The sequence below is a fragment of the Peromyscus maniculatus genome, chromosome 10, assembly GCF_049852395.1.
Source record: "Peromyscus maniculatus bairdii isolate BWxNUB_F1_BW_parent chromosome 10, HU_Pman_BW_mat_3.1, whole genome shotgun sequence".
Lineage (NCBI taxonomy): Eukaryota > Metazoa > Chordata > Mammalia > Rodentia > Cricetidae > Peromyscus > Peromyscus maniculatus.
Genome location: NC_134861.1, coordinates 9,196,193 through 9,215,964, shown reverse-complemented (window position 1 = coordinate 9,215,964; position 19,772 = coordinate 9,196,193). Strand labels below are relative to the sequence as shown.

The 19,772-nt window shown below is 52.0% G+C and overlaps 1 protein-coding gene across 3 annotated transcripts; it reads left to right on the top strand.

Annotated features, from left to right (window-relative positions):
* Nucleotides 1-9,979: 9,979 nt before the first annotated feature.
* Nucleotides 9,980-19,223, top strand: Polm (DNA polymerase mu). 3 transcript variants are annotated; one of them, XM_006972986.4, is made up of 11 exons: nt 9,984-10,367; nt 11,376-11,556; nt 11,919-12,017; nt 12,140-12,310; nt 12,932-13,003; nt 15,183-15,303; nt 16,639-16,771; nt 16,919-17,021; nt 17,123-17,365; nt 17,449-17,532; nt 17,978-19,223. In XM_006972986.4, the coding sequence occupies exons 1-11, from the start codon at nt 10,180-10,182 to the stop codon at nt 18,062-18,064; spliced, it is 1,482 nt and encodes a 493-aa protein (XP_006973048.1). In that variant the 5' UTR covers nt 9,984-10,179; the 3' UTR covers nt 18,065-19,223. The 3 variants fall into 3 exon arrangements, with proteins under 3 accessions (XP_076401980.1, XP_006973048.1, XP_076401981.1); XM_076545866.1 differs by having other exon boundaries at nt 9,987-10,251; XM_076545865.1 differs by lacking the exon at nt 17,449-17,532 and having other exon boundaries at nt 9,980-10,367.
* Nucleotides 19,224-19,772: the final 549 nt, after the last annotated feature.

Below are 19,772 nucleotides of genomic sequence, written 5' to 3'. Positions count from 1 at the left end.
TGACCACATTGCCTGGCCCCCTCCCCAGATGCCCCTTCCCAAAGTGGGCTCATGCCTAGAGGTACTGAAATGCCACTGGCGACCACACCCTGTATGGTTCTGGATACCTGTACCATTGGGGACCCTGGGTGATCCTCCCTACCTCCCAGTAGGGCCTGGATCCCTGCCAGCTGTGTTGAATTAGAGAAGGGATATATAGTCATGGGCTCAGTCCTTCCCTGGTGGGGAGCAGGGATGGGGACAGAGAGGCTCCAGTGTTTGATTGGCTCTCCCCTACGAGAATGTGGGTGCCATGCAGTGTGTCTCTGTCTTGGCCAGTGCCTAGCTCAGTTATGCCCTTTCGTGGGGTGGGAGCCCCGGGCTCAGTATCTCCACCTTGCAGAAGCTCCTCTACCCCCTTCCGGGTCAGTTGCTGCCTTCACTCTGTGAAGACGGTTCTTTCAAAAGACTTCTATTGCGTAAGTACTGTGCTCTCACTCTAGAAAAATTAGAAAACGTCAGGCCAAATAACAAAACTATCGATAAGTGTTATCAAAGTACAGGCCGCCCCTCCCCCACCAGAGCGAGCAGCGACAGTCCTCCAGAGGTTTGTGTTTAGACCTGGGGACACCTGAGGGAGCCCAGCACGGCTCCATCACTGCTTGCCCTCTCTGTCTCCAACCCCTCCCCGGCCAGAGTCGGGTATTGATGTCACCCCCTCCGACGGGACATTAAAGAGTTGACATGTGTGGAGTGCTTGGAGCAGTCTGGCAGGGAGCACTAGCCAGGCTGACCTCATTATGGAGATGTGCACACCCTTAGAAACATTTTATTGTGGAAACTCCAGGCATCTGCACAGGCTGCCTGCCCTGGCGCCTCGCCTGCAGTTCACGACTCTTGGCCCACCTGCTCCACTGCTTGCCTCCCTCCTTCCTCCTGAAGGCATCATCGTAAGGTTCCCCCAGGGAGTAAACAGACTCTCTCCCTCTCTCTTTCCATCTATTAGCTCTCTTGAAAACACAATCACATTCATTCAGAGCACAAACGTCCCTAAGGGCTCCATTCATTTGTGCTCGCGGTTTATCTGAATCTGGATTCGCCTGAGACCCATGGGCTAGGATTCCTACCTGGGGCTCCCCTCAGCTAACTGCATCTAGGTTGCTTCTCTAGAAGCTTCCCAAGGCTTGGATATTGCGAACTTCTTTTCACACCCAACATCTGAAACAAATGCAGTGATATTTGTTGTGTCCGTGAATTCAGCCCAACACTGGAGAACGCTGGAAACTCAATTTGACTCTTCCCTGAGTGGTTTCACGTTGAGTTCAGCACTCGGCCTGCTGCAGTCCTACAAGGATGCCTTCGTCCCTTCCCCCTGGCCTCCAGGGCATCAGAAGGCAAAGTCAAGCTAAGGAATCTGGTCCTTAAGTCGCTGTGTCCAGAGGCGTGTGCTCAGCCATCCACATCTCACACAGTGCCGCCATGAGTAACCAAGGGATGTCCCGTCCCGGTGGGAAGTGTAATTCCTGTCCGTCGGTTTACAGTTTGCATTTCGGCTTCTGCAGGATCCTGTCTCCTGAAGGAGGAAACTAGAGCTCAAGCTGTCATTTAACTTAAGTGTCAGGCGGAGCGACACCTTCAAGTGGATGGAAGATGGAGGCCACTCTTCCAGGGTCAGCTTCTGGTCAGGAGGCTCCCTGACCCCTCAGCCTCCAGCAGAACTTGGTGAGGCCTCGAGAACGGGTTACCTTATGGTTCTCAGGTACCCTCCAACTCTAGCCAGCTTCTCCACCCTCCTCCTCATGTTTGCTTCTGGATATCTCCTTCGGTGTTTCTTCTTGTCGCAGCAGGAAGCTGCACTGGGTCCCTTCACAACTGCACCTGTGTCCCTCCTTTGCTGGTCTCCTTGCTCCTGACAGTGTCCTCATTTGCAGCTGTAGACCTCACTGCTCCAAGGTTGTGACTCATCGAGCAAGGTGATCCTCACCCTCTTCCCTCCATGTCCCTGTAGGTCTCAGGACCATCACTTACATCACACTCAGCTTTCTGCTCTCAGGTGACGGCAGGTCCAGCCTGTCCGCCGCTGGAGCAGATCCGTTCAGATCATGGTGTAGCCAGAAGCCTGTCTTCCTCATCTGGGGCAGGACAGTCACCTGTAGGAGGGGTCTCTCCTACCATTATCCCTTTATGTTAAAGCTGACAAGGGTCAAGTCCTACTTTGAACCTCTGCTTGAAATCTCCACTTCAGGGTGAAAGCCAAAGACCCTCAGGTGACTACCAGGGCCACATGATCTGACCACGTTTTGACCTTCTTCCCTGTGCTCTGCTCCAGCTGCATGGGTGCTTCCTTTTTTGACCATGCAGAACACAGGCTCACCTTGCTAGCTCCCTGTCTAGAACAGGCCTGCTTGCCTGTGTGAGCATTGCTCAGACCTCATCTTCCGGCCCTGGGCAGGCCTTCTCCCTCGGTTTTCATTTTTTACTTTTTATGTGCATTGGTGTTTTGCCTATATTTATGTCTACGTGAGGGTGTCGGATGCCCTGGAACTGGAGTTACAGACAGTTGTGAGCTGCCATGTGGGTGCTTGGAACTGAGCCCAGGTCCTCTGGAAGAGCAGCCAGTGCTCTTAACCTCTGAGCCATTTCTCTGGCCCCTTCCCTGGTTTTGATTTTACACTCTACTGATACATACAGTTTTGTGAGTTCCTGCTCTGTTTGTGGTCAGCAGGAGCCCAAGTCTGGGTTGGGAGCTGTGATCCTTGTCTACATGGCTTCTTGTTACCCATAAATGGACCAGCCTCTTGACATGACAGTTGTGAGACCTTGTAAGTGAAAACACACGGGGCCACAGAGTCTCTTCTGCTGCATTGTGTTGGCCAAAGCAAGTTTCAGGACCAGCTTATAATCAAAAGGGGCCAGTGAGACAACTCAGCTAGGAGAGGCAATTTCCACCAAGCCTGACAACCCCAGTTAGATACCTGGGCGCCACAGGGTAGAAAGAAAGAACTCACACACACACACACACACACACACACACACACACACACAAAGAGGCAAGCCTCTACTTCTTTCTAGGGGGAGCAGACATCAACATCATTACAGGAAAGCAGTATGCGGTAAGAATTCCTGGGGCCACATTCACTGTTACTGACTAACCTGCTGGCCCAATGTACATTCTCCTTGTCTGTCTTGTACCATGTGGACAGTGGCTTCTGTATGCCACATACACTGTATTCCATGTGCTTACACAGCAGGCTGTGTGTTTGTTGAATGAATGGTTGGAAGGGTGGCTCTAAAGTTAAATAGCTAGCTAGTTAGATGGTGTGTGTGTGTGTGTGTGTGTTTATTTTGTGGGGATTGCGTTTTTGCTGTGACTGGGCCTCAAGCATGATAGACAAGTGTTCTAACATTGAGCTATAACCTCAGCCACAAAGTCTAAGTTATAGTTTATATATGTTTGCGTACTTAAATCATGCTTCTGCCTCTATGGCTGCAGCAACCTTGGATACATTCGTTTTGCTCTGAACCGGCTACGTCAGCTGCAATGTGGGGAAACTGACAGTGAAAGCAGGTGTAGTAGTTTGTACCTTCCCTTCTCTTTCCCCTGGAAGCAAAGGCAAGAGGATTGGGAGTTCCAGCCCTGAGCCACACAGCAAGACTTCATCAAAACAACAACAGCAGGGGCTGGAGAGATGGCTCAGTGGTTAAGAGCACTTACTGCTCTTGCAGAGAACCCAGGTTCAGTTCCCAGCACCCACACGGCATAGGTGGCTGTAACTACATTTCTGGAAGATCCAACGCCCTCTATTGGCCTCTGAAGGCACTGCATGCATGTGGTGAACATACATAGTCAGATAGAACACTTATACACATTTTTAAAAAACTATAAAAATAAAACCAAGCTGGGTGTGGTGGCACACGCCTCTAATTCTGGTACTTGGTAGGTAGAGGTAGGATGATCTCTGAGTTCCAGGCCAGTCTGGTCTACAGAGTGAGTTCCAGGACAGCCAGGGATACATAGAGAAATCCTGTCTCAAAAAAAACCCAATAGATAGATAGATAGATAGATAGATAGATAGATAGATAGATAGATAGATAGATATAAAGCCACCACTCCCAAAGTGCAAAGGGTCCCAGCTTATGGTGGTTTGACTTACAAATTTTCAAGTCTACAGTGGTGTGACAACTATGTTCAGTAGAAATTACACTTTGCATTTGTGTATTTTCCCAGGTAAGTAGCGTGCGGTACTTGATGAAAGCAATGATGAGCACTGGACCAGGAGGTGAAATAGCCACTGACCTACCATGTGCTGTACCACTCAGCTTGGGTGCTCTGTAGGACTGGGTATCAAGTCATTCTCCACCGGTAAGATTTCCAAGCTGCCATGAGCTTATGGTGCGTAGCCCCAGCACAGACCAAGGAACCTCTACAAGCAATTCAGCATATTCAGAAAGAAATAAAAAACTCAATATGTCATTAGCATGGTATGCAGATGCCTCCAAGTCCTCCATTCATCTAACAGTTGTTACTTCCCACCTGATCTACCAGCTGACCACTCAACTTCTGGGGCAGCCCTGACCCTGACGGGGACTCCAGGGTCTTTCCACAAACCTTCCTGGCTGCTGTCACCTTTTCCCTTGACCTTGACCTTAGCTTGAGGCTGCTCAGGGGGACCTTGTTGCCTCCCCAGAGAGCCTCTTGGGACTCTCCACCTACCTACACCGTGGGTCAGAAACCAGGAGAGATGGCAAGATTTTCTAACTCAGTGTCCATAAACCAGGGACCTCCCTCCCCCGAATTTGTATCCCTGTTTCATTTCAATAGTAATCACAGTAAATGAGAAAATAACTAAAAAAAATATAATAGTGTCAGCTTCTGCAGTAGTATGAATGAACTCATCTTTGGATTTTTTGTTTGTTTGAGGCAGAGTCTCACTGTGTAGCCTTGGCTAGACCGGAACTCTCTATATGGACCAGGTTGTCCTCAAACTCAGAGATATGCCTGCCTCTGCCTCCTGAGCGTTAGGATTAAAGGCATTTGCCACCACACCTGGCCATTTTTTGGATTTTTTTTTTAAGATTTATTTATTTATTTATTATGTCTACAGTGTTCTGCCTACATGCATGCTTGCAAGCCAGAAGAGGGCACAAGATCTCATTACGGATGGTTGTGAGTCCTCACAACCTTCCAAAGCGGCTCAGCCCTCGCCACACCTCTGTCCCTCACCTCCACCCCCCCAGCATCTGTCTTCAGGTTCTCTTTGATGTTCTTTACACCTGGGTGGGCTCCTTCCAAGGCTGGAAGTCAGCTCTGCTCCTGGCACTTGCCCCTTCTGTCTTGATCTCTTTCCCCTACAGCCCACTTGCCAGCAGCATTTGGAAAGCCCGTGGTTAGACTCCTAACGCTGCTGGACTGGGGCTCCCGGGGATTGCCGGCCTTTCATGAACACTGGCCAGGACCTTCAAGTGCTTTGACATGTTGTAGTCATTAAGCCCTGGTGTGCCTGTCCCATGACTGCTGTAACAAATTGTCACAAGTTGGGCAGCTTGAACCAGCAGAGACCTACTCTCTCCCAATTCTCAAGGCCAGAAATAAAACAAACAAACAAACAAACAAAACCCAGGTGTCAGCAGACCCACGTGCCGAAGTCTGCCGCTGAGGCCCCTGCCCGCCTCTTCCAGGCCGTGGCTGCACTGGCCTCGTCTCTGCTGTCACCTTCGGCGGCTGTCTTTCCCCTGGGCTCTTCTGATGTGTGTCCCCCTCTTTCCTGAGAATGACACAGGTCAAGAAACATCTCTCTAATTCAGGAAGATATCACCTCAAGGTTCTTACCCTAATTATATCAGCAAAAGACTCTTATTCCAAAAAAACTCTGGAAGGACGAGGATGTTTGCAGGGGAGGGGGGTTACTCTTCAATCTGCTACCTGGGTCTAGCTTATGGATGTGTGTGTGTGTGTGTGTGTGTTACTCTTCAATCTACTACCTGGGTCTAGCTTATGGATGTGTGTGTGTGTGTGTGTGTGTGTGTGTGTGTGTGTGTGTGTGTGTTACTCTTCAATCTGCTACCTGGGTCTGGCTTATGGATGTGTGTGTGTGTGTGTTACTCTTCAATCTGCTACCTGGGTCTGGCTTATGGATGTGTGTGTGTGTGTGTGTTACTCTTCAATCTGCTACCTGGGTCTGGCTTATGGATGTGTGTGTGTGTGTGTGTGTGTGTGTGTGTGTGTGTGTGTGTTACTCTTCAATCTGCTACCTGGGTCTAGCTTTACTGCTTTCTCTGACCTTTGTATGTAGATTTATCAGAACCTCAAGATTTGTGTAATTTTATTTTTTGAGACAGGTCTCACTATGTAACCCAGACTAACCTCAAACTTCCCGTACCCTGCCTCAGCTTCCTCATTGCTGGGATTATGGGTGTGTGCCACCGTGTCTGGCTTAGATTTGGATTTTTGGCATTCGATGTACTAATGCTGGGGCTGGGGCTTGCCAGGGCCTGGCTGATTGTGTAACAAATACAGAAGATTTATTTTTGAGAAACATTTGCTGCCTTTAAAGGAAGGTGTGTGTCTCTGCTTCTGGACAGGCACCACCCACAAGAACTGGGTGGGCAGCTGGAGGTCCAGGATGGGACCCCATTGGAATATAGGGGTGGGGAGAAATCAAGAAGCACCAGGGCCCCAGGACCCCTTTCTGCCTTGGCCAGAGGATTGTAGCAAAGGGAGCATCCTTAAAATGAAGGTTCATTGGGTTTATTTGTCTAACCAACCCAGGCATAACTGGCAATGAGGGGTCTTGAAGGCCCAGAAAGAGGGAAAGACAAGGGGGGCTTGCAGACCCCGGCTCCACTGCTAGTTAAAAATACAAAAAATGGGGCTGGACACACACACACACACACACTCATGTACACACACACACACACACACACACACACAGAGGCATGCACGCACGCACGCACGCACACATACCCACACACACCATGCCAAGGTCTTCTGGAGCAGGAGATTCATCTTGGAAAAACACCAGTTCATACAGCTGGGGCAAAAGTAATCCAAACATGAGTTTGAGACGGGCAGGAAGAGCCAGCCTGGAGGGGGTGGGAAGGGACAGCAAGCCTCAGAGCAGTTGATGGAGCCCAGCCATGAGGTAGTCTGTGCAGGCTCTCTGCTTTGTGGGGGTCTCAGAGAGGGGAATGGGAGGCTTGGGACTTCGATGGGACCTCTGAACTAACTTCACTGGAACAGACCACCCAAACCAGTCAGATGTCGCTGTTTCCAGAGAGGCACAAGAGCAGCCTGGGGGTTCAGGAAAGGAGAGGCCAGAGACTCGCCACCCCCACGTCAGATCTCTGCCCTCGGCTCAGGCCTGCCTCCCGAGAGCCACTGCCCTCACTAACAGAACTTCTGTGGGCCCGTCCTACTGGGGTGTATATGTAGGCAGAAGGAGCCCACACGGCATGGTTCTTTCTACTTAGCATTTATGCTCTCTAGACTCATCCAGGCTATTGTACCACACACATCCCTTTTATCTTAAGGCCACCTAGTATTGGATATATACAGAGGAGGTGACATGCCTCACTATTGTCCTTCCCCTTCTCAGACTCACTCCACCACCTTCCTACAGTGACTACCACAGAAGAACTGTGTGGGGCGATTAAGTCAACTGAGGAATGAAACGTAAAGACTATTTCCATATATGAATATATATGTATATATTAGGAATGAGTGCTCTGTCTGCATGTACGACTTTATGCCAGAAGAGGGCATCGGATCCCACTATAGATAGTTGTGAGCCACTATGTGGTTGCTGGGATTTGAACTCAGGACCTCTGGAAGAGCAGCCAGTGCTCTTAACTACTGAGCCATCTCTCCAGTCCCCCACCCCCCAAATATATGAATCTTAAGTCTCCACTCTGTGGAGTCCTTACTACAGTCCAAGGACTGCTCTCCAAGAATGGCAACTCCATTCAAGCGCATCTCAGTCTCACCGAGTCCAAGACCTACCCCATGACTACGCATCCTACTGTTAGCCCTGCTGTCAAAGCTACTTCCAGGACCCGGGGAGTCTCAAACAGGTTCCCCAGCATTCCAGGAAAGAGCCCTTCCCTTCTCCCCCTGTCCCAGGAAGATTACAGACCTGTTCTTTGGTATGCTCTGGGACACAAATAGGCACACACATATGTATAGCACACTCAGTATTTACAACGCACAGCTAGCCCAAACTACTCTCGAACTGGAGACCCTCCATTCTCAGCTTGGAGTGCGGACAGTACAGAGGCAGCGGACAGTACAGAGGCATGCCACCTCGCCAGGCCAAATTGTAAATTTATATATGGTTCCACTTGCCACCCTTTCCCTCCAGTATTACCAAGTTGGTTGTGTTACTGAGATCACAAAAATATTCCAGTGGAGCTGGAAAGACAGCTAAGTAGTTAAGATCACTTGCTGGTCTTGCAGAGGGCCTGGGTTCAGTTCCCAACCATCCCTAACTCCAGTTCAGGGAGATCTAGCACACTCCTCCAATTTCCACCAGCACCAGGTGTTAATCCCCAAGATGGGAGGAGAAAGACCACCAACCCAAATCATCATGGGCAAATTAATTAAAGCAAGCAATTAATTAAAGCTAACTTTTTTATTCATGAACACGGGCTGCCTCCCCCTAAGGTGGGGTTCAAGAGGTCAGCATTGGATTTGAGGAAGACAAGGCTTTTACAGCTCATGGGTAGGGGATTTCCAAATGGGAGATTTGACCGGCAAAATAGGTGGGGTTATAGGAGCAGAATGGAACATGTGGCCAAAACAAGGTCATCACAACAGGTAGTCATATAACGTTTTGAAACACAGGTAGGGTTGTAAGATGGTTATAAACAACTTTGTGAAACAAAGACATGATTGCCATTCTGTATAGGCAGTACAGAACCATTGTAGTTAAGGTTGGGGGTGGGCATAGCCCAATCCTTGAGAAACATAAGTTTTATCATGAACAGGAACAGACTTAGTTTGTTTTCTACTATAGGATGGCTTTTAAGCCTAAAATGGAGGAAGGCTGTTCTTCTTTTTTTTTGGGGGGGGGAGGGGTGTCTCTGTGTAGTTTGGGTGCCTGTCCTGGATCTCGCTCTGTAGACCAGGCTGGCCTCGAACTCACAGAGATTCATCTGGCTCTGCCTCCCAAGTGCTGGGGTTAAAGGCATGTGCCACCGCGGCCAGCGGAAGGCTGGTTCTTTACAGGCATAGATGTGGTACACATATATACATTCAGGCAAAACAGTCAAGCACATAAATCTTAAAAAAAAAAAAAATTAAGGGACCAGAGAAATTGCTTAACAATTAAGAACCACTTGTTGCTCTGGCAGGGGACCTGAGTTAGGTTCCCAGCATTCACAGGGACAGCAGCTCACCATTTCCCGGGATCTGACTCTTCTCACTCGGCAGGCACCAGGCATCCACGTGTTATACAGCCACACATGCAAGCAAAAACACGTATACACATAAAACAAAGATAAATAAATTTAATAAATAATTTTTAGAAACTTAAAAAAAATCGAGTTTCTGCCAGTACAGTTTTGGTTTCTTTTCAGATTGATTTAAATGTTTGATCCATCTGGGGTTTACTTGACTTGAAGCAGCGAGGGAGGGGGCCAATTTCTATTTTTCCAGATGGCCGGCCAGCTGGTCCCAATGCCGTTAGATTGGAAAACTTTTTCACAGTCCGTTAGCTCACTCGCAGACTACATATCTGCTCTCCTTTGCAGACGCAGAGGCTGGCGCGCAGGCGCTGTGTCACCAACAGAGGCAGCTGGTCCAGGGTAAGCTGAGGCACCGCCCTTTGCGGGGGGGAGTATAGGAAAAGGATGGTGAAGACCCCGCCCCCTAGCGAAGAAAAAGGCCCGCCCAGTCTGAGAAGCCCCGCCCACAGACCCAGGCCCTCCCCGTCTAAGGTCTGCGAAGCCAATGGTGCTTTCCCAGGGAGGAGGTCCACAGCCGCAGACGAGTCCTCGGACGTTATTTGCATAGAGGTGGGGCCTCAGGAGCGGAGCCAACCCTTCCCCGAGCGCGCCTCATTTGCATCGAGTCCCCCACCCCCCGCAGTGGAGCGGACACCGCTTCCTCTCCCCGCCAGCTTCCTCGCTGGCCTTCCGCCTTCTTTCCTGACCTCGGCTCTGTCGCTTCTGCGGCCTTCCGTGCCTCCTGAGTTCCGTATCCAGATGCTTCCCAAGCGGCGGCGAGTGCGGCCTGAGTCCCCAGACCGCGCTGGTGCTTCCTCCGCGCCGCCGCCGGTGCGCTTCCCGGGGGTGGCCATCTACCTGGCCGAGCCGCGCATGGGCCGCAGCCGCCGGGCCTTCCTCGCGCGTCTGGCGCGGTCCAAAGGCTTCCGCGTCCTAGATACCTACAGGTGTGCGGCTCCCGCGAGGGCCCGGTGTTGGTGGGGTGCCAGCCTCGCGGGGGGCTGGTATAAGCCGGCCACCCTAGGGTATGTTCCCACCGTGGCCCAGGGCGGGAGATGGTTCGCAGCTGCGGACGGCAGCACCTGCGGCTTTGGGACCTAAGCCAGCCCTGGCACTTCGCGGTCACAGTACCTTCCTCCAACTCAGAGTTCCTCTTTTTTAAGACGGTGCCATCAAGCCAGAGACTTCTTAAAAAGCCATACAAGGAAAAGTAGTTAGCCATATTTGCTAGCCGCTCTCCCTCCCAGTGAGCCAGTGGTCAAGGATGTCCTGAGTTTGCAGAAGTCACCAACCAGCTCCTGTAGAGAACATGCCCAGGGCAATGGAGTAACTTTGCGACTGAGAGTAATAAAGGAACTTGGAGCCTGGCCCCCTTAGGCTGGCTAGCTTGCTTGCACCCCGCCCCCAAATAATGAAACATTCCTAAAGACTAGTGCACCAGACTCACACATGAGTGAAGAAAACAACTTGGATTGCACATGGCTCTACGTTTTTACAACAGCCCGACAAAATAGTTTACATTGGATTTCTCCAATGCAAAGCAAATAGAGAGACCATGCTTTTTGCCTACTGGGGTTTGAACAAATAGGGCAAAACTCTTGTGTCTGTATTTAAATCTTAGCAGGGTGGGTTGCCTGCCTGTAATCCTGGTTGAAAGGGTGCTAGAGTTCTGTCCTACATAGCAAGTCTCCAAACAATTAGCATTGAGATCAGAACCACCTGGCCCTGGCAGACAAGTTAACCAGTCAAACTGGCTGGTGAGTGTCCCTGCACTAAGAACCAGGTAGAAGAGTGGAGAGGGGTGCATCCGTCTCAGGAGGGGCTGGGAAGGCTTTCTGGAAGAAGGCATTTGAAGAAAGCAGGACAGTCATCATAGAGGGCACTACAAAAGCAAAGTTTGGTATAAGGGCAGGACAGCAGAGGCCCTGGGTCTCATTCTCCTCCTCTTACCCCAGCTCGGAAGTGACGCATGTGGTGATGGAGCAGACCTCAGCCGAGGAGGCCATCTGCTGGCAGAAGAACATGGATGCTCTTCTCCCAGGCCGCCCCCAGCCAGTTCTGCTGGACATCAGCTGGTTTACAGAGAGCATGGCGGCAGGGCAGCCTGTCCCTGAGGAGGTCCGGCACCACCTGGAGGTGAGCTAGGGAAGGACTAGCTCAGCTGTGACAGTGCCTCAGTGTCCTCAGGAGCAGGTGGGGACTGAGAAACCGATAGAGGCCACAGCAGGGATTTGGGGCCAGACCATCCCACCTCTGTTGTGAGCATTTGGGACCTACTTACTTCTAGTATATTTAGGTGTTTCTTCCTTAGTACTTGGGATGAACTGAGTTGACAGGAACCTGTCCTCCAGATGCTTGGGAGCCAGGTTGCTAGGAGACAGGAGGCAAGCTCCCTCGCTTCTGAGACCTCAGTTCCCCGCCAAAACATATAGAGTTGAGGGGTAGAGGACATGCCAATCCTGCGGCTTCATGATGACCCGTGCCTTGCCTTTTTGCAGGTACCTGAACCCAGGAAGGAGCCCCCAAGCTCAGTGATGATGCCAACTTACGCCTGTCAGCGTCCCACACCTCTCACACACCATAACACTACCCTCTCAGTAAGCTGCGTCTGTGTGCAGATCCCTGCCCCAGAGAGCAGGGCTAAAGCTGGTTGGTCGCTAAAAGGTTGAGGCAAGGTCCCATGCCCACCTTGTACCTTAACCAAGGGCCCTCCCCGCAGGAGGCTCTGGAGACCCTGGCAGAGGCAGCAGGTTTTGAAGGCAACCAGGGCCGTCTTCTCTCCTTCTCCAGAGCCGCCTCGGTGCTCAAGTCTCTCCCCTGCCCTGTCACATCCCTGAGCCAGCTGCAGGGGCTGCCCCTCTTTGGAGAACACTCCTCTAGGGTAATCCAGGTAGGTGCTTGTCGTACTGAGTGGGGTGAGTGTGTGGAGTGGGAGGCCCTGGGCCTGGTGGGATAGCAGGAGAGTTGGTGGTTCAGAGCCCAGTCTGGAAGTATGGGCATGCACACGGATGCCGCTTCGAGGCCACAGTAAACCATTTCAAGCTCAGATTCACGGGTACGTGAGCTGTTCCCCCGCCCTAGGGTGGATGAGCAGATTCAGTGGAGGTTGCTGCATTGGTGCCGTTGTTGGTGCCAGGATGTCTGGGTTTTTTTGAGGACCCAACGTTGAACCGACCTTTTGGATACTTTTCCTTCAAGAACCCATAGTGGCAAAGCCGCTTTTAGATGAAGTCATACATGTTTCTAAAGGTAAACATTGGTATATCCTGGGACTCTCATGAGGAGTGAGCCAATCATAGGTCCCGTTGACTGTTACAACTCCAGCCCTGAAGAGCTTTGTGGCTGGGGCCCCTGCCACCCCAGCTGTGCCTTGCAGCTGTGGTTACCTCCCTGGGTGCAGTCTCCCTTCCAAGTACTGCTAGTCCCTGATACCACAGAGCCCCTCTCCGCAGGGTGTGGAGGGAACTGCCTCACCCTCGGGCTCAGAGTTTTGTTTTGTCTCCTGTCCCAGGAGCTGCTGGAACATGGAACATGTAAGGAGGTGGAACAAGTCCGCAGCTCAGAAAGGCACCAGACCATGAAGGTGTGTCGGGGGGTGGGGAGGGGGTGTGTGGCTAGGACCCTGCATAGCATAATCCACAGCATGAGCAAGCAGCCAGCAAAGGCCTTTTCGCCCCGCCTGGGGTCATAGTGGGTCACTAAGAAATGGTAGCTAAACTGATACCTGATAGGCACCAGGCTGCCACTGGGAATGCAGGCAGAGGCTGTTTTGAGCATAGGGAATTTTCTGCATTATGCAGTACCATCTGGTTTTTTGATGGAATATTCTTGTATGTATTAAAGAGCACACTGAACAAAATGTGTATATCACCCCATCTCTGTGGTCTCAGGTGTCATTCTTGGTGCAGGCCAGAAGAGGGCACCAGATTTCATTATAGATGGTTGTGAGCCAGCATGTGGTTGCTGGGAATTGAACTCAAGACCCCTGGAAGAGCAGCCGGTGCTCTTGACCTAGCATATTTAATTTTTAAAATTTTTGTTTATTTCTTTGGGGGAAGGCACACACCGTGGCACATGTGGAGGTTAGAGGACAGTTTGCAAGCGTTAGTTCCCTTTCTGCTGGGTAGAGTCCAGAGGTGGAACTCAAAACTCCAGGCTTGGCAGTCCTGCCTTTCCTGCTGAGTTTCACCAGCCTATTATCTATTCATCTGTCTTTCTGTCTGTCTGTCTTTTTCTGTCTCTCTATCTATCTGTTTTGAGACAGTTTTGCTTTGTAGTGCAGGCTGGCCTCAGTCTCCCAAGTGCTAGAATTACAGACAAGTGCCACAGCACCAGGGGTTGGTTTGTTGGTTTTGGTGGACTGCATCTCACACAGCCCAAGCTGGGCTAGAACACACTCTGTAGCTGAGCCCACCTTCCCCCTGCCCTCCCCTCCCAGATGCTAAGATACCAGAATGCACTGCCTTATTCAAATCGTGTCAGATTAGTTTTTTTGTAGGTTTATTCTTTAAATTACACAGATGCATGCATGGGTAGGTGTGCATGTATGTACACACACACACACACACACACACACACACACACACACACACACACACACACAGTATGGGTGAGTGAAGTGGGCAGAGGTGACAGATCTCCTGGAGATAGAGGCAGTTGTAGATTCCCTGACCTGGGTATTGGGAATTGAACTCAGGTCCTCTGCAAAAGTGGTACTTGATCTTTTTTGTTTGTTTTTGTCTTTGTTTTCTCGAGGCAAGCTTTCTCTGTATAGCCCTGGCTATCCTTGCTCTATAAAGCAGGCTGGCCTTGAACTCAGAGACCCATCTGCCTCTGCCTCCTAAGTGCTGGGATTAAAGGCGTGTGCCACCACCGCTACCGAGCTAGTACCAGATTTTGAAAGCCAGGTTCTGTCTTACACTGTGAGTTCAGAGAATCAAGGAAACAGGGTTGGGAAAAGCCCAGGAAGGGCAGGGCTGAGACAGTCCTTCTCCAAGGCAGCTCTATTTGGTTTGTTTGTGATAAAATTCGAGGCTGCCCTGTATCTGTCGCAGGCGTGCATGGCCACACCTGGCCTTCATCCTCCTGATACGTATAGGTATCCTCCGCTGCTAGGAGACATAGCCCCAGAAGGGTTTGGACCATGTATACAATCTCGACTACTGTGTGGGCTGGCCTTAGTCTCATCCCAAAATTCCTGGGAGAGTCTCTCCATGATTGGCCCAAGGCAGACAACATGCTTCTTAGTCCAGGGCTCCACGGACCCTTTGGCGTCTGAACCTTTGGGAGCAAGTTCTCCACACCTGCTGTGGTAGAGGCTGGCCAGGCCTCCTGTGCCTCTGTTGAACCCGCCCTCTTTGTTCAATCTTCCTTGAGTTCGCTGTTGAAGGGAAAGCACAATAAATCCCAGCTGTAGTAAGTGGAGGCATTTTCCCAGTGAACTAAAAACCTGGCGAGCCAGTATATCAGGATAACTCCACTCAGGCTGGGCCTGGGCATTAAGGGGACAGACCTTTTATAAGGGGTGAAGAGAGAGCTTCCTGAAGTTTTCTGGTAGTTGGGCAGCTGAAATATGCTGTCCCTAGTGGGGCTACTCTAAGGGTATGTGGGTCCAGTCCCCTGTGACAGTGGTCTGGGTGGGCCAGACTCCAGGATCGAGTCCTCCTCCTGTGGCACTGGGCATGACGGCAGCATTCTCAGGGACACCTTCCAGGGAATTTGCCCCTGACCTGTCCGTCCCTTCTTCTTCTTCTCCCACGCAGCTCTTCACCCAAATCTTTGGGGTTGGTGTGAAGACTGCCAACCGGTGGTACCAGGAAGGCCTGCGAACCCTGGATGAGCTCAGAGGGCAGCCCCAGAGACTGACCCAGCAGCAGAAAGCAGGTGAGCTTTCCAGAGCCACCTGGACCTGGGGAGCCCTACACACGGAAGCCCTTCGCTCTGCTGGGGATCATGCTGACTGACTCCCTGAGTGCCGGGGAGCAGCTGGTGCAGAGGGATCCTGGTAGCAAGTAGATGGGCTCCCTGGGGTGTTCTCCCTGGAGCTGGGGTCTACCATGGCTCTTCCTCAGTGACTGTTATTATAGCAGTGCCGTGGCATCTGGGCCTCATGTTTCCTCCTGTTTGATCTCAATTTGTGTTGAGGACAGTCTTGGTCTGGGCCTGCCTGTCCAATGTGGTGCCTGGTATACATAGTCTTGGGGTACAGGTGCCACCATTGAGTGGAAACAGCATAAGCCTTGGGTTTGTTATGCCTGGTTTGGGTCCTCTCCTCTCCATGGTATATAACCATGGCCTCAGGACTAACCTCTATGAGTCTTGGTTACCTTCTCTGGGAAACACAGAGAAATGATAGCATGAAACTCCTGAGTGCTTCTGGAAGCCAGCAGGTGATGAGCAGGCATTTGGTCTGTGTAGCCTGCCTGGTCGCTCCAGTGGTCTTGGCTGGAGACTCTACTGAAGGGCGCCACGGCCTGCCAATGTCCTTCCCGGGGTGCTTCATGCTTCAGTTGTCTCTTCCTGGGGCAGGGTAGACAGGATGGCCAGCAGTGTTTACTAAGAGCTTGCTGTGTGCAAGACTTTGCCGTTTCTCATGCTTAAACCTCCTTAACTGAGCATGGAGGGCACAGCAGTGCCCCTGTGACAGGCCAGAAGACGAATGGGCCAAAGGAGAGGTGGCTAGGAGCGGACTCATCTTCGTCGCGTCTTTTTTATCACCTTTTGGTTGCCTTTGATTAGTGGAGAAGCTGAAACCTAGGACGTGCAGGCTGTGTCTTGCCTGTGTTAGCTTCATTGTGCCATGTAGTTCTATGAAGGAGTTTTTGGTTTGTTATGTTGTAATGTTGGGGATTGAACCTAGGGCCTTATAAGGCACATGTTAAGCTCTGCCCCAGCTCTCTGGGATGTAGCCATGGCTGGCCTGAAACTCTATATATAGACCGTGCTAGTCTCAAACTCACTGGAGTTTTTCAAGATACTAAGTTTGTGGGGGGAGTTGGGTAAAGGGCACCAGGGATCTTGTTTCCTTCAGTTGCATGAGAATCTATAGTTATCCCCAAATAAGAATTTATTTTAAAAGGAGGAGTGGACCAGGAATAGGATCTCGATCTGCTCCGGCTCCAACCCTTCCCTCTGCCTTTCCTACAGCCACAGGGCTGTGGTGGCTGTTGCGTCTGGGGGGTGGGGCTCTCTGAGGAAGATGGGCTGTGCTGCCCACAGGGCTCCAGTACTACGAGGACCTGAGCACCCCAGTTGGGCGAGCTGACGCGGAGGCCCTGCAGCAGTTGGTGGAGGCCGCTGTGAGACAGACCCTGCCTGGAGCCACCGTCACGCTGACCGGCGGTTTCCGGAGGTAAGAGGGCCCACCGTCCCTTCCGAGGATACCCTAGGCTCCTCCCTAAGGTAGGGAGTTGAGTTGTGGATGCCGAGGCGGCCTTTCCACTCACTGAAGGGAACATGGCCTTGTGTTGAAGCCAGAGAATCAAACGTTCTCTTTCAGGGGGAAGTCAGAAGGTCATGATGTGGACTTCCTTATCACTCACCCTGAGGAGGGCCAAGAAGCGGGGCTGCTGCCCCGAGTGATGAGCCAACTGCAGAGGCAGGTGAGGACTTCCGGCACCCTGCCCAGCAGTGACGACTGACCAGCCCTCTGCCCTCCCAGCACCAGGGCAGCACCCGGCCACACCTGCCTCCCCTCTCGCAGGGACTTGTGCTGTATCACCAATATCATCGCAGCCACTTAGACTCTGGCCGCCTCCTGCGGCAGAACTACACCATGGACGCCTTCGAGAGGAGTTTCTGCATCTTGTGCTTGCCCCAGCCCCCGCGTGCAGCTTTAGTGGGGAGCCTGCAGCCCTGTCCAGCCCGGAGAGCCGTGAGGGTCGATCTTGTGGTCACCCCCAACAGCCAGTTCCCCTTCGCTCTTCTTGGCTGGACTGGCTCCCAGGTAGGTCTTGTGTTCCTTGGGGGGCCTGGGCCTGCGGTGGGCCGGCCCTGCCAAAGGCACGTGTCCTCCCCATCCCTCCCCAGCTTTTTGAACGGGAGCTGCGGCGTTTCAGCCGGCAAGAGAAGGGGCTGTGGCTCAACAGCCATGGACTGTTTGATCCCGAGCGGGTAAGTTGCCAGAAACCAGGGTGAAAAACGGTTCCTATAACCCGGGTCCTGGTCCCCAATCTCAAACATAATGTGCATTGCCAGGGAGTATAACATGGTCCCAGCTACGCTGCACAATAACATGGACCTGGCCCTGCACTGCATGGAAGCATGGCCTGGGCCCACCTACACTGGATAGTAGCATGGCCTGGGCCCGCTATACTGGATAGTAGCATGGCCTGGGCCCGCTACACTGGATAGTAGCATGGCCTGGGCCCAGCTGCACTGGATTGTAGCATGGCCTGGGCCCACCTACACTGGATCGTAGCATGGCGTGAGCCCACCTACACTGGATTGTAGCATGGCCTGGGCCCAGCTACACTGCATGGAAGCCTGATCTGGGCCCAGCTACACTGCATGGAAGCCTGATCTGGGCCCCAGCCACTGATTCTCTTGTTCCTTGCAGAAGACATTTTTCCATGCAACTTCTGAGGAAGACATTTTCAGACTCCTGGGCCTCAAGTACCTCCCTCCAGAGCAGAGAAACGCCTGATCCTGCCTGCTGGCCACCACACCCACGCACAAAAAATGAGGGGTCGCCTCACGTTTGACCAGGATGTTTGTGGACAGAAGGTGTGCTGCCACCCCATCGCCTCACCTGTGCAAATGGAGTTTTCAGCGGCGGCGGCGGCGGCGGGGACATTGGCAAGGGGTGACCCTGAGTCAGCTTTCAACCGCCACACTCCCCAGGGTTGGGGGCTCTGAGCAGTTCGTAGATCATGGAACTATGGCCGTCTGAAGTCTTGGTTCTGGTCCTGGTGTGAGCATTTGGTCTGTCCAGCTGCTGTCTGCTGGATACCCTATTCAGTGTGCTGGAAAAGGGACCCGTGTGCCTGCCCTGTGCTTGAGCTGATATGGGAAGTATAATTCTGGTGATGCACAAGAAACCTGAGTGAGGTCTGTGCTACAGAATCTGGAGAAGGAAGTGGCCCAAGACAGCACCCTGGGGCTGCCGGGCGCCACCACCCACAGCTGGGCCCCAGACTTCATAAGTGGCACAGCCCCAGAGTCCTCTTCCACATGCCTCTTCTTCCACTCGTAGCTATTGCCCCCTTCACACTCCAGCCTGGGCTGAGCCTAGCCTGCCTACCCACAGTCCCCTTTGCATCCACAGCCCCACAGTGAATTCTGGGACAGAGGCTGTGCAGCTCAGCCTGGCAGCAATACTGAAAACCGGCAAGATCAGTGGGCTGCAGCCGAGTGCCCTTGCTGTCTTGAGTTGTGAGGTGCAGGCTCCCCGGTCCTGTCTCAAAACCAGTCGCTCTGCCACTTCCGACAGCCCCTGCGGCAGTTCCAAACCTGCAGTCCTCAGGCGGGTCCGTGGCTCTGGCATTTCTGTCACCTCTTCCAGTCTCAGCTGTATCCCTCTAGTTAAGCCCCGCCCCTTCCCGGTTCACTTCCTGTCCCTGTTTGCAGACCCTTTGTGACCAACTCCTTCACCTACTTGAGGCAGAAGCACTGACGTGGACTCGGCACAATGTCCTCCATTTCCCTCACACCCCCGGCACCCTCTGACTCAGAAGGCCCTTGCCCTTGCCTACTGTCCACCCAGTGCCCACTCTCCCTGACAGAGGAGAGCCTCCCAGACCAATCGCCACATTATAAGTATTTTAAAGATCGACATTCAATAAAGTGAATTTTTTTTTAATCTATTTATTTATTATGTCTACAGTGTTCTGCCTGCATGTATGCCTTCACACCAAAAGAGGGCACCAGATCTCTTTACGGATGGCTGTGAGCCACCATGTGGTTGCTGGGAATTGAACTCAGGACCTCTGGAAGAGCAGTCAGTGCTCTTAACCTCTGAGCCATCCCTCAGGCCCTGATGAATTCTTATGGAGTCTAGTTTTGGGCATTTTAACACACACACACACACACACACACACACACACACACACACACACACACACCATCAGTGCACAATAGCTGTGTCCTCCAGAACCTTGCCTTACAGCGTGCTGGTATGGTGACAGGCTTAGCCCAAACCACTCATTTGGTTTTGTCCCTACAGATATGTCATAGCCATGCAACTAAGCTTTATGTAAGCCATTGTTGGGGGCTCCTGCAATTGCCACATGTATCAAGTTTGTTTCTCCTGTTGCTGCACGCTGTGAGCCTCCCACTGTCCACCCAGCTCCAGAAGGTTTACACTGGCTTTGTGATTGTAACTAGAGCTGCCGTGGGCACGCATGTAAGTGTAT